This window comes from Microtus ochrogaster, linkage group LG1 (genome assembly GCF_000317375.1).
Source record: "Microtus ochrogaster isolate Prairie Vole_2 linkage group LG1, MicOch1.0, whole genome shotgun sequence".
Classification (NCBI taxonomy): domain Eukaryota; kingdom Metazoa; phylum Chordata; class Mammalia; order Rodentia; family Cricetidae; genus Microtus; species Microtus ochrogaster.
In genome coordinates this window covers 12694269-12707249 of record NC_022027.1, presented here as the reverse complement: position 1 = coordinate 12707249, position 12981 = coordinate 12694269, and the positions used below count along the sequence as shown (strand labels likewise).

Genomic DNA, 12981 nt, shown 5'->3' with positions numbered 1-12981 from the left:
CAGATAAGTGGTTATAAATTGTTAGGATAAATCCAAAATTCCCTTATCACTAACATAGAAATCAGACTAAGGCTTCTGACCCAACGGCTCAAGTGTATGTGCATGGTATTTCTTCTGCTTGGTGTGCTGCACCCCGGCAGGAAGCTACAGTAGCAGCCTGGTGACATGTGTGCTTGTGCTTTCCCTGACCAACACGCTGCCTTGCACAACAGCTGCAGCCACATCCTCACTTTTGTGATGCATCAGACACAAACACACGGAAATGCAGGCATTTACAGGAGCAATGCAGACTACGCACTAAACATTTTTGGTGCTCAATGCGCTTGAGGAGTTATTTAACACAGCTGCTAAATTGTCTGTTTTAGGCTTGGATATAATAGAACACAGTTTAAAAAGCACTTAGGAGGCATAAGAATGGGTTTGGCACCAGAGAGCTGAAATTATCTCCCAGACTTACTTATTAATTTGATTAAACCATTTAACATCTCTGCGTTTGTTTCTTTATTTAACAGAGGGGGGGGGAAGCAAAACTAAGTTATTATGACAATCGAGGAAAAAATTATCAAAGTAATTTTTAAGCTATGTAGTTCAATATAAAGTAATGGTATGTTACAAATAAGGTGTGCCCAGGTGGTCATAAACTGGATATCTTTAACAGATTTTCATGGAAGAAGATGTAAGTCTTGGAGAAAGATGGCTTTTTTTAAAGATCTACAGCCAGAACTTTAGTTTTCTTGAAACCCAATGCCTCTGGCTCACAAAAAGAACTAGAATATATTCCTCTAGCAAAACAGTGGATGGGAAACTCAGAGCTCGACCCTGGGTACACTCTTTATCCTTTCATGCTGATGGTGACATCACCCTTCTGCTGGTCTGAAAACACCATCTTTCTCTTTCCGGTGCACAGATGTGCAAACACACATGGACACATACACACAGTCTTCTCCCACTAGAGTAGTCCTAAACTCAAAGTCTTAACTATGAACAATCTAAAGTTTCTGATCTTGGTGAGTAAAGGAAACTGGAGAAGCAAAGCAGCAGCTGCAGCTGGGAGGGGGGCTGAGGCCACATGCTCCTGGAAGGGAAACCAGCATGCACTGCAGGGTGCACCAAAAGGGCTCCAACACCTCCACTTCTCACTATGTTCACATACCAATTCCAGACTGTGATGTGGGATGTGATATCAATAAACTCTCCAGTCTCTAACATAAAAATGCATTGGTCCACCTTGAACTTGAGTCTGTTCCCTGCATATGATTCTGTAACATCATGTATGGTCAAATACTGGGTAATGAAGTCAAGGGATTGACACGTCATTGAACATCAAAAAGTAATATTCCTTAACACCACCATGGATATTACCCACAAATAATATTTTAGATATTGGGAAGTCATTAAACTCACAGTGGCAGGCACACTTTCCCAATGCCACATTTTTTTAAATAATTTAACATTTTTTTTAATTTATTTATTTATTAAGGATTTCTGCCTCCTCCCCGTCACCGCCTCCCATTTCCCTCCCCCTCCCCCGATCAAGTCCCTCTCCCTCATCAGCTTGAAGAGTAATCAGGGTTCCCTGACCTGTGGGAAGTCCAAGGACTGCCCACCTCCATCCAGGTTTAGTAAGTTGAGCATCCAAACTGCCTAGGCTCCCACAAAGCCAGTACGTGCAGTAGGATCAAAAACCCATTGCCATTGTTCTTGAGTTCTCAGTAGCCCTCATTGTCTGCTATGTTCACAAAGTCCGGTTTTATCCCATGCTTTTTCAGACCCAGGCCAGCTGGCCTTGGTGAATTCCCGATAGAACATCCCCATTGTCTCAGTGTGTGGGTGTGCCCCTCACGGTCCTGAGTTCCTTGCTTGTGCTCCCTCTCCTTCTGCTCCTGATTTGGACCTTGAGATTTCTGTCCAGTGCTTGAATGTGGGTCTCTGTCTCTGTCTCCTTTCATCGCCTGATGAAGGTTAATATTCAGGAGGATGCCTATATGTTTGTCTTTGGATTCACCTTCTTATTTAGCCAATGCCACATTTTTATTCAGAGCCTGAATTTCATCACTACCACATAATGGCTTTCTTTGAAGGGACATGTTAGTTAATGTTACTCATTTTTTGATAAAGTATCTTCCAAATATTTGTGAATGGTAACATGAATTCTGTGAATAACAGCACACATGAATACACATGAATTATAATACCTTTGACAGTTTCTGAACTGTTCCACATTGGAAAATTCAATTCCATTTGCTTGTAACTCCTAAGTGCTTTTTAAATTATTTCTTTCTTTGCAGATTATAATTATTACATAATTACCCCTTTCCCTTCCTTTCTACAATCCTTCCCATATACCTCTCCTTGCTGTTTTTCAAATTCATGGTCTCTTTTTTTATTAATAGCTGCTACATAAATATATATTCACATATTCTATATACATACAAATATATATTCCTAAATATAACCTGCTCAGTCTGTATAGTTACTTGTAAGCATGTTTCCAGGGCTGACAACTTGGTACTGGATAATCATTTGGTGTGCTCTTCCCTGAGGAAAACTATCTCACCTGCTCTCAGCATCCTTCAGTTGCCTGTAGTTCTTTATGTAGGGCTGAGGCTTCCAGGGCTCAGTTTGTGCACAGCTTGTGGAATCACAGACGATCCCGCGGGATGTAAGAAGTAAAATCAAGTAGAGGAAGAGCCTCACACCATCTCTCCTGATTAAAGAGGCATGAGTGTGCTCTGGAAACAATCCTGTGCCTTCCCCTCCTGAGAACACCGCAAGCCCTCGTGCTCTGTGTCATCACCACCAACAATAACAATAATAGTAATAGTAGGAATACTCATTCAGAAACTTCCAACTCTCCAAAATGCCAGTCTCACCCAACCTAGACACCTTTACTTATCTAGAAAGCTCCTGCACTTGGAAACTGGGTTTCATCTCCCCACCCCGAGTGCTACACAACTTCCTAACTCTCCCACCATTTCTTCTAGGAGCATTTATGCTCCATTCATCTGTATTGCTCTTGCAATAATTAATTGAGTCCTTTCTACATGCCAGTTTCTGGGCTTAAAAATAAAAAGAAGATATCTTCCCTTACTTTTGAAGATATCACAGCATAATTAAAGACATAAAAATAAAAGTGAGAGATACAATTTAAAAAGATATTGCATTTCCCACAGTAATTCCCAGACATCCTTGTCATTAGCGTAATTGTTCTGGACTTCATCTAATTCCTCTCAAGAGCCCCTTACTAACACTAATGAGAAGCTCAATGAAAACATGGTGAATTAGATTTCTCCATTTCTTCCTAATACTCCTGTGCCCATCTAAAACTGTAGCACAGATGCATTGCTGTAATCGCAATGGTCACCCTGTAGACAGGAGTTAAGTGTTAATTTCAGGTTGGACGGTCTGGCACCCTGAACACTGTCTGTGCCTTAGACTCTACATGTGCCGTTTAATTCCAGCCTGACTCTGGTTTCAGGATCCTTCCCTGGCCACCTTCGGCTGATGCGCCCAAGCTGGCCCATTTTTCTGCCTACACGCTCTTCTCCACCTTTATTCTTCCAGTTGCCTCTTACTCCCTTTCCTAAGATCACCCTCAGTTCACTTTCTGTGACAGTTTTCTCCCCTCGCCCTTCCAGCTTGTTCGTACTAATCTAGGAATCCTACAGGACAGTTTCTCCTTTTTTTAGATTATTTTTTATTGATTTTGTTGAGCTATACATTTTTCTCTGCTCCCCTCCATTTTTCTCCCTTTCCCTTCTACCCTCTCCCAAAGTCCCTATGCTCCCAATTTACTCAGGAGATCTTGTCTTTTTCTACTTCCCATGTAGATTAGATCCATGTATGTGTCTCTTAGAGTCCTCATTGTTGTCTAGGTTCTCTGGGATTGTGATCTGTGGGCTGGTTTTCTTTGCTTTATGTTTAAAACCACTTATGAGTAAGTACATATGATAATTGTCTACATTTTCTAAGCAATTCAGTGATGACATACAACATAAGACACACTTTAACAAGCCAAATTCACATTGTAATATATATCTTGTATCTTAAATATAAATTCCATACAGGCAAGAGCTCTTGAAATTCTGTATACCCATTTTATAGAACTAAACATACAACAAAGGACAACATAAAATGGATAAGGATGACATCACTTCCTGATTCAGAACAAATAAGGGACCCTGAGTTGCTAATTTGTATATCAACTATAACAGTCCAATATATATCTTCCCCAAATATATTCCAAACATTACTGAAGAATATGCCAAGAAAGATACATTATGTATACTGCTATTCCAGAGGACCCAAATTCAGTTCCTAGTGCCAACATCAGGTTGGTTACAACCACCTGTAACTCGAACTCCAGAGAGAGTTAGATGCCTCTAAACTACACAGGCAGCTGCATTCATAGACACACACACAAAATTTTAAAAAATATTTTAAAATATTTTTAAAAGATAGAATTATTTTGCTCTAATCATGGCCCAGACTCATTTACTGGTATTAAGATGTTTGGGGGTTCTAGTCAGGACAATACCTATTACATATTCCTCTCTACAATACCTAGCTTGTTTCAGGCCCCTTCCTCTTATAATTCTATAATTTATAATTAAAAATTGAACACGATATATTAAATACTTACTGGAATAAAAAACAACATTCCAGAGCTTTACACAACATTGATTTTAATCACAATAAAATAAAGCAACAATACTAGTGCTGTGCTGGACATCATTTGAGATGAGACTGTCACCCCAACATCTAGAGAATGGAGGGGAAATCTCCATTCTGGTTTAGACTAACTTCAAGAAAATTCAAAAAACAAACAAAAAAAATGTAGCCAGTTTCCTAGTTAAAAGGATATATTAAAACACAATTGCTGGCTAATTATATATGCAAAAGGCAAAAGATTTCAAGGAGAAAAATCTAAAAATCTATTAAAATTTAGCTTTTAAACATCTATGCAATTTATTTTTCTATGTAAGGTAATCTACCAATTTCCGTGAACACCTAAACAGAAAACTTGAGGTAATCCGAAGATGTACCAGGAAAGTATACTAACTAAATGTAAAAGACACATCAGATTCAGTCAGCTGTTCAAAAGCACTCTAGCAAGGCTAACTGAAGGAATAAACAAGGGTGCAAGGCAAAGTACTATACTGAACACTGAGACAACAAAAGGCGCTGGATGGAAAAACAGTCTCATTTGTACCTTTACAAGAGCTAGTTCCAGGACAGAAACCAAAAAGCTACGGAGAAACCCTGTCTCGAAAAATCAAAAAAAAAAAAAAAAAAAAAAACAGGATTGTGATTTTTATTACATTGATCCTACCTATTCAAGAGCATAGGCCTTCCTTACATTTTCTGGTATCTTCATTAATTTCTTTCTTCAAAGACTTAAAGGTCTTGTTGAACAAGTTTTTTACTCCCTTGGTTAGTGTTACCCCAAGATATTTTATGTTATTTGTGGCTATTGTGAAGGATGATGCTTCTCTGATTTCTTTCTCAGCTTCTTTATCATTTGTATTTAGAAGGATTACTGATTTTTTTTAGTTGATCTTGTATCCTGCCACATTATTGAAGGTGTTGTTTATCAGCTGTAAGAGTTCCCTAGTAGAGTTTTGGGGTCACTGATGAATACTATCATATCATCTGCAGATAGCAATAGCAAAAGTTTGACTTCTTTTCCGATTGAATTCCCTTGATCTCCTTTTGTTGTCTTATTGCTCTGGCCAGAACTTCCAGAACTATGTTGAATAGAAAAGAAGAGGTGGACAGCATTGTCTTGATCCTAATTTTAGAGGAATCGCTTTGAGTTTTTTGATCAAGGGAGCTATTATGGGGCTAGCAAGAAACCTAGCACTAGAGAAATTCCCAGGAATCCACAAAGATGACACCAGCTAAGACTCTAAGAGGAAAGGGGGCCCAAGCTAGGCCTGCCCTGTAGTCAGACTGATGAATATCTTAAATGTCACCATAGAACCTTCATCCAGCAACTGATGGAAAACAGGCAGAGACCCACAGTGGAGCACTAGGCTGAGCTCCCAAAGTCCAGTTGAAGAGTGGGAGGAGTGAGAATATGAGCAAAAACGTCAAGACCATAAAACAGTTTACCTGAGCTAGTGGGAGGTCAGCAACTCCAGCCGGATGGGGAAGGAACCAGTATAGGTACCAAACTAGTCCCTCTGAATGAGGGTGACAGTTGTATGGCTGGGGCAGACTATAGGGCCACTGGCAGTCACACCAGGATTTATTCCTACTGCATTTACTGTCTTTTTGGGAACCCATTCTCTTTAGATGGATTCCTTGCTTAGCCTAGATATAGTAGGGAGGGCCTTGGACCTGCCCTCAAAGCAATGTGCCTTACCCTCTCTGAGGGGTGGATTGGGGTGAAATTGGGGGAAAGGTGGAGGAAATAGGAAGAAGGGAGGGAGTAGGAACTGGGATTGATATGTAAAATGAAAAAGGATAGTGCGTTTTTTAAAAAAAAAAAAAAAACAGGTTTCCTTTTATAAACCACTCATAAGTGTGAGATACGTTATCTTGTTCAGACCTCAAAAACGGGATGAAAACCTGCAAAGTGGATAGAGAAACTACGAGCTGGTTAATACGCTCGTCTAGAACAAAGAGCGGAGATTCTCTCTCTCTCTCTCTCTCTCTCTCTCTCTCTCTCTCTCTCTCTCTCTCTGTGTGTGTGTGTGTGTGAGAGAGAGAGAGAGAGAGAGAGAGAGAGAGAGAGAGAGAGAGAGAGAGAGAAGCATTGGTGAGTAAACAGGAATTAGAGCAACAAGAAAACGCTGAGAGAGTAAGCAGCTCCACAACAGTCACACTTCCTCTGGGATTGTAAGCCTAATGGGAAGGTCATGAGCTTGAGAATCACAACCAGCTCAGCACAAGGCCATGCAGGAGTGCCGAAAACACACACAGAAATAAGTAAGACTTTGCAAGTACTAAGTGCTAGGCCAATTTTATACTCAACAACTGGGACTCTGTAGTATGGATGGCTATAAACCTAAACACAAAAAGGCACCGAGAAGGTATGTTGGAAGTCTAACAAGTAAAAAATTAAAATTTTAGACCCACAGAATACATCAGATCTTTTGTTGAAAACCTAGGAGAACCAGGAAAGAACCAAGGGAAGGTTGATCTTGAATAAACTCAGCCTTGACTCAACACATTCTCAAATGGTATTAAATGGGTAACTAGTCCCAAGACTGACTCATGTGGGAAGGTGACAAAGATGCTGTCATTTGGAGGCTGTATTTTAATTTGTACAGAATGCAAAGCTTTCAGTAAAGGCATGCTGCTGTCTGACTGACACCACGCAAACAAAGGCAAGAGGAATAAAAAGGCTACAAAAACCTTCGTGAGTAATCTAAATAACAGCTTTAATGGAGAAGGGTCATTACAGTTACGAAGGACCCAGTGCCTAGCATCACACATACATAGAAAAATGATTATAAAAATCCAGGAAAACAGACTCAGAACTTGCTTCTATAAACAATAGTCACCTGAAAGAGCTGGCGAAAAGACTCAGCAGTTAAGAGCGCTCGCTGATCTTCCCAAAAGTTTGGTTCCCAAAACCCAGACCCAGTGACTCACAATACCTAATTTAACTCCATCTTCAGGGGACCTCATCTCTTATTCTGACCTCTACCTGTACACACGGCAAACACACACATGCCCACACACATACACACACACACACATTAAAAATAAATCTTTAAAGGAGAATCGCCTGGAAATTTTAGAACTAAAAAATATAATATATGCACAAGAACTCATTAAGTGGATTTATCAGAGATAAGAAACAGCACAAAACAGGATGAATGAATTAGATGATCCAAAGGAAATCGTAAAGAGGAGGAGGAGTTACAAAAAAAGTATTAGAGACACACTGAGCCACGAGGCCTACTGTAGAACCAAGGAACAGGGGTAAAACAGGTGTTTGAAAAGATGTCATCCAGATGATTTTCCAAACTCATATTGGGCTTAAACAACCTCCAGACCCTGTCTTACTTAGGGTTACCATTGCTGTGATGCAACACCATAACCAAAATCAACTTGAGAAGGAAAGAGTTTATTTGGCTTACATTTCCACATTGCTGTTCATCAGTGAAGAAACTCAGGACTGGAACTCAAACAGTATCCTCGAGGCAGGGAACTAATGCAGAGGCTATGGAGGAGTGCTGCTTACTGGCTGGCTCTCCATGGCTTGCTCAAACTACTTTCTCACAGAACCCAGGACCACCAGAACAGATGTAACACTAGCCACAATGGCCAAGGCCCTTCCCCATCAATCACTAATTCATAAAAAAATTGCTTAATGGAGGCATTTTCTTAACCAACACTCCCTCCTCTCAGATGACTATAGCTTGTGCCAAACTAACATAAGACTATCCAGCACAAATCCAAACAGAGTAAATGATCATCAATAACAATATAAAAACAATAATACTTAAACAATGTACATCTTAACAAGTCTGCTGAAATCCCCCAAACAGAATGAAAATGGTAAAAGTCCCCAGGTAGGGGCAGGCAACATATATTTGATTTAGTGATGACAAATTCTCAACAGAAACCAAAAAAGAAAAAGACAATGGGAAACACCTCAAATGCACTGCAAAAAAACCATTTGCATCTTAGAAAGCCACATGCACAAGAAGTATCCTTTAAACTGAAGATAAATAAACACGACCAGACGGATAAAAACCAAGAAATTAGAGACTCAGGGGATAACTCATGGCAGAATGCAAGCAAAGACTCTGGATCAATCCCAGACCCTAGCAGTTCAGCCCCGATGCAAAAGCTAGCAATTTGCTCTAGAAAATCTGTCACACACACACACACACACACAAATGTTATGTCATTAGGAACCCAAAAACTAACACAATGAGTTATCACACCACATACCAGATAACAGATGACAAACAACAAAGACTGGAGAAAACGTGAGACAATGGGAATTTTCATCCACTGGGAAGACCAGTTGTCACTTTCTTGCAAATTAACCATAATCTTATTGCACAACCCATCAATCACTGTTCTTGGTATTGTTAAAATTTGAAAATTGATGTCTATACCTGAAGCATAATCATGAACTATTTATAGAAACTTCATACATAGCAGCCAAAACAGGAGACACTAGGAAGTGATGCATTATTGGTAAGGAAGAGCCGCCAGTAAAGAGACCACACTGTGTAGGTGTGATGGTATGATGTTCTCAAAGGGGAAGGTTAGAGACAGAAAACGGTAGTGCTAGATGGAGTCTGGGCACTCAGGACAAGGGAGGAATGCACACTATGGTAGGGCACATGGATTTTTTGTTTGTTTGTTTTTGTTTTTTTTTGTTTTTCGAGACAGGGTTTCTCTGTGGTTTTGGAGCCTGTCCTGGAACTAGCTCTAGTAGACCAGGTTGGCCTCAAACTCACAGAGATCCACCTGCCTCTGCCTCCTGAGTGCTGGGATTAAAGGCGTGCGCCACCACCGCCCGGCTAGGGCACATGGAATTTTACATGTTACATATTTCTGAAAGCTCTGGAGCTGTACAGCAAGAAGAATGGGTCCCTATGTGAACTACAGAATCTAGTAACAGTGAATCAGTCTTAGTTATCGGTGAGAGATGCGCCACTCACCGGTGAGACATAATCCAATAAAGGGAGCCACTTGGAAGGTAAGAGCAGTGATGGGGAACTCTCTACTTTCCACTCAATTTTTACATAAACCAGAAGCTATTCTAAAACAAAGTGTGTTGATTAAAAAGATTAACTTCCCAAACAGAAAACCCTAAACACAGGCTATATATTGCAGAACTCTCCCCCATGATTAAAAAATAAAATAATATTTCTTAACACTTGCAGAATGTAGCAAGGGAAAAAGGTGGTAACACTCTCTTACTCATTCTATGAGGCCATAACACCTTTATATAAGACTTGACAAGCACATGAGAAAAACAATGGTATAGCAATTTTTCTCATGACATAGCTGAACTCCTTAACACTCGTATCTGAGATTGTGCCAGCTCCGTCTTAGAAAGCCACTGAGACACAGTATCACTCACAGACAACAATGAGAAAAATATATATTGTTTTTTTAAAGTCATAACAATTTTGCCTTTAAAATTTGGTTGTGACAAAGAGAGACATATCAATAAATAAATGTAACAAAATACAGTATACAATAAATTTATATATCAAGTATCAGACTACAAAGAATTTTGTATAGTATAAGAAATGGCAAGAGATTTGTGCAAAATTTTACCAAATTTTACAGACCAAATAGGAATTCATTTGACTGAAAATAATAGAGGCAGAAATGGAAAGTAGTTTCCAGACTGAACAAGGGTAGAGGTGGCGAACCCAGTACTATAGGTGTTCTACCGTAGCAAAAACCATAACCAGGACTTTAAAAAGTTATTAGAATTTCTTGAAAGTAACAGTTAGATTACAACCACGGTTTTGACCCCAACACAGGAATAGTGAGTGATTTCATTATCCAAATGTTACCAATAAAACGTCATTTGGAATAAAATCATAACTTTTGAATCCACTCTGACTGCCCCGCCCCACAAGAAAATCTGAAACTGTTAAGAAAACAAAATGAACCAGATTCTAAGCAAGGTCAAACAAGGTCAAACGGTCTCAAACTATTTGGCCTTTGGCAGGGCAGGGGGGAAATGGAGGGTGATCCACGGGGCAAGGGCAATCAACTACTAAACATACAGACTGATTTCTCCCCACTTTTGTTTTTAATTGTCACATTTTTCTATTTTAATTAAAAAATTTCAGACCATATATTTTGATCATGTTTCCCACTCCCTTGCCCCTCAGATCCTACCTAACTACCCACCCAATGTTATGTTCTTTCTCTCACACTCAAAAACAAAAAGACCACAAAAATAAAAATAAAGTAGCAAAAAATCAGTAAGACAAAAATGTCAAAGTGAAACAGAGAGTCTACCAAAAAAATCCATTGAGTTCATTTTGTACTAGTTAACTACTCCTGGGGACCGCTCTGGAGCTTGGTTGATATACCTAGTGACAATCTACTGTGAAAACTGATTTTCTCTTTCCCAGTCCCAGACAGCACCTTGGTTAGAGGTGGGAAAATGTATCCACGTTCCCCTCTCAGTGATGGGACTCCATCTGACTTGACTGTGTACAAGTATTGTACATGTTACCGGTCTCTGAGAGTTCATATGTGCATCCTGTTGTGTCTGGAAGAACCCTTTTCCTTAGAATCAGCCATCTCTTAAGGATCTTACAATCTTTCTTTTCCACAAAATTTAAATAAGTAACGTAATATAAATGTTCTCCCTCCTGGAGTTAAACTAGAAATCAACAAAAGAAAGGTATTAGAAAAGTCTCCGAAAATTTAAAAACTAAACAGTGCATGGATCAAAGATAGTCACACAAGATATATATTGACATTACCCATAACCTCTAAACAACCTAAATATCCACCAGGTAAGTACTAAATAGAGAAATTAATGTCGGAGCTGCCAAATATTATTCAGCAATTAAAAGGAACAGAAGTACTGAAATATCAACAGTATGGATGAACCCCTAAAGCCTAACGCTGACAGAAGCACCCACAAAAGTTTACACACTGTATGATTCCATTTAGGTGACATTCTCATATAGTAAAGATCTCCAGGCTATTTAATGTACTCTCAGTGTCTAGTCTGTTTGAATGTTTTGAAGAAATGCTAGGTGGGCGCATCGGAAATCACTGCAGGGAGAGTGAAGTGCAACAAAATGACATTTAAAAAATTGCACATTGGGCCCCAATCCACCCACGAGACAGTAAAAGAGAAGGAAGGCATGCCACTCAGTGAGTACAACAGCTTAAGAGAATAGGTCCCTTAAATGACTACATTCCCTGGGCTGAAGAAAGGCGTGATGTGCCCCACCCATCTTTAATAAAATCCAGTCGCACCACTCAGGGGTGTGAGCAAACCAAGGTGAGGAGCTCAAGGAGGGGTTTAAGACATCAAAAGGGGTGGGAAGAGCAGTCAGCTCTGGCTTGGGTGAAGGCAGTGTGGCAGACAGGACGTCCTGCGGCCCGCCGGTCTCCATAGCTTCCCATCAGCCCCGCTTACCCAGGCCTGCCGTTCCAGCTGAGCGTACAAATTGGAGCCCTTGAGTTTCTGGACTATCTGGGCGATGACGAGAGACAGGTCCGACTCCTCCTGCAACATTTCCCCAGCCCTAGACCGCCCAGCCGCGGGGACAGTCGCTGGCAGGGAAAGAATGCGCTGCAGGGTCCCACTCCCGGCCGCTGACACTTCTCCCGGACCTTTTTTACACTGGGACTCCTCCAGCGGGCGTTGCCAGGCAACTGCTGGGCCTTGTGTCCGTCCCTTTCTGGTCCCCTCCGCATCTGAAAGGCCTGGCACTTGCGTTCCGGGACCGGAAAGCGTCCAGGGCCAGGAGGAGGATTTCATTTCATTGTTCCTGCTCAGTCTGATCAAAAACCCAGAACAAAAGCTTGTTCATCGGCAGCCAAAAAGTTTCGGGTGCACACAAAAATACCCGGGAACGCGCTGTGTGTGTGTGTGTGTGTGTGTGTGTGTGTGTGTGTGTGTGTGTGTGTGTGTTGAAATTTCGTTGGACTCTATATAATATAGGTTCATAACTCTTCCACCAGTCTTCAGAACATGCCTGTGAATGCAATTGCTCCTGATCACACCCAAGAATTGTGGGCTCTGACACTAGCTGTCGCACTTCAACGAGGTGCTTAAATTTCAGAATTCAAGTTTACACCAGTTGACAGGATGTTTTGATGGTTGGGTGAGGTAAGAAACAATGCATGAAATTGCACTTTTGTTTCCTTTTCCACTGTTTCTTATTCTCTAGAGTCATATCCTAAGATTAGTCTCATTACAGGTAGAAATTAACCAACAAACATAACTAGTACTTTTTTTTTAACATTCTTAAATCAAAGATGACTAAGATACTGAACTGGTCTTCAAGAAATTTA

At 40.4% G+C, this 12981-nt stretch overlaps 1 protein-coding gene across 3 annotated transcripts in view; it reads right to left on the bottom strand.

The window, feature by feature from the left end:
• Positions 1-12334, bottom strand: part of Tbc1d19 (TBC1 domain family member 19) — a 115667-nt gene extending 103333 nt beyond the window's left edge. For 2 of the 3 annotated variants that reach the window (XM_005359235.3, XM_026785129.1), the window contains exon 1: positions 12101-12334. In XM_005359235.3, the coding sequence (XP_005359292.2) occupies positions 12101-12199 (99 nt within the window). In that variant the 5' untranslated portion in view covers positions 12200-12334. The remainder of the gene's footprint in view (positions 1-12100) is intronic. The other variant, XM_026785130.1, reaches the window with a different exon arrangement.
• Positions 12335-12981: the final 647 nt, after the last annotated feature.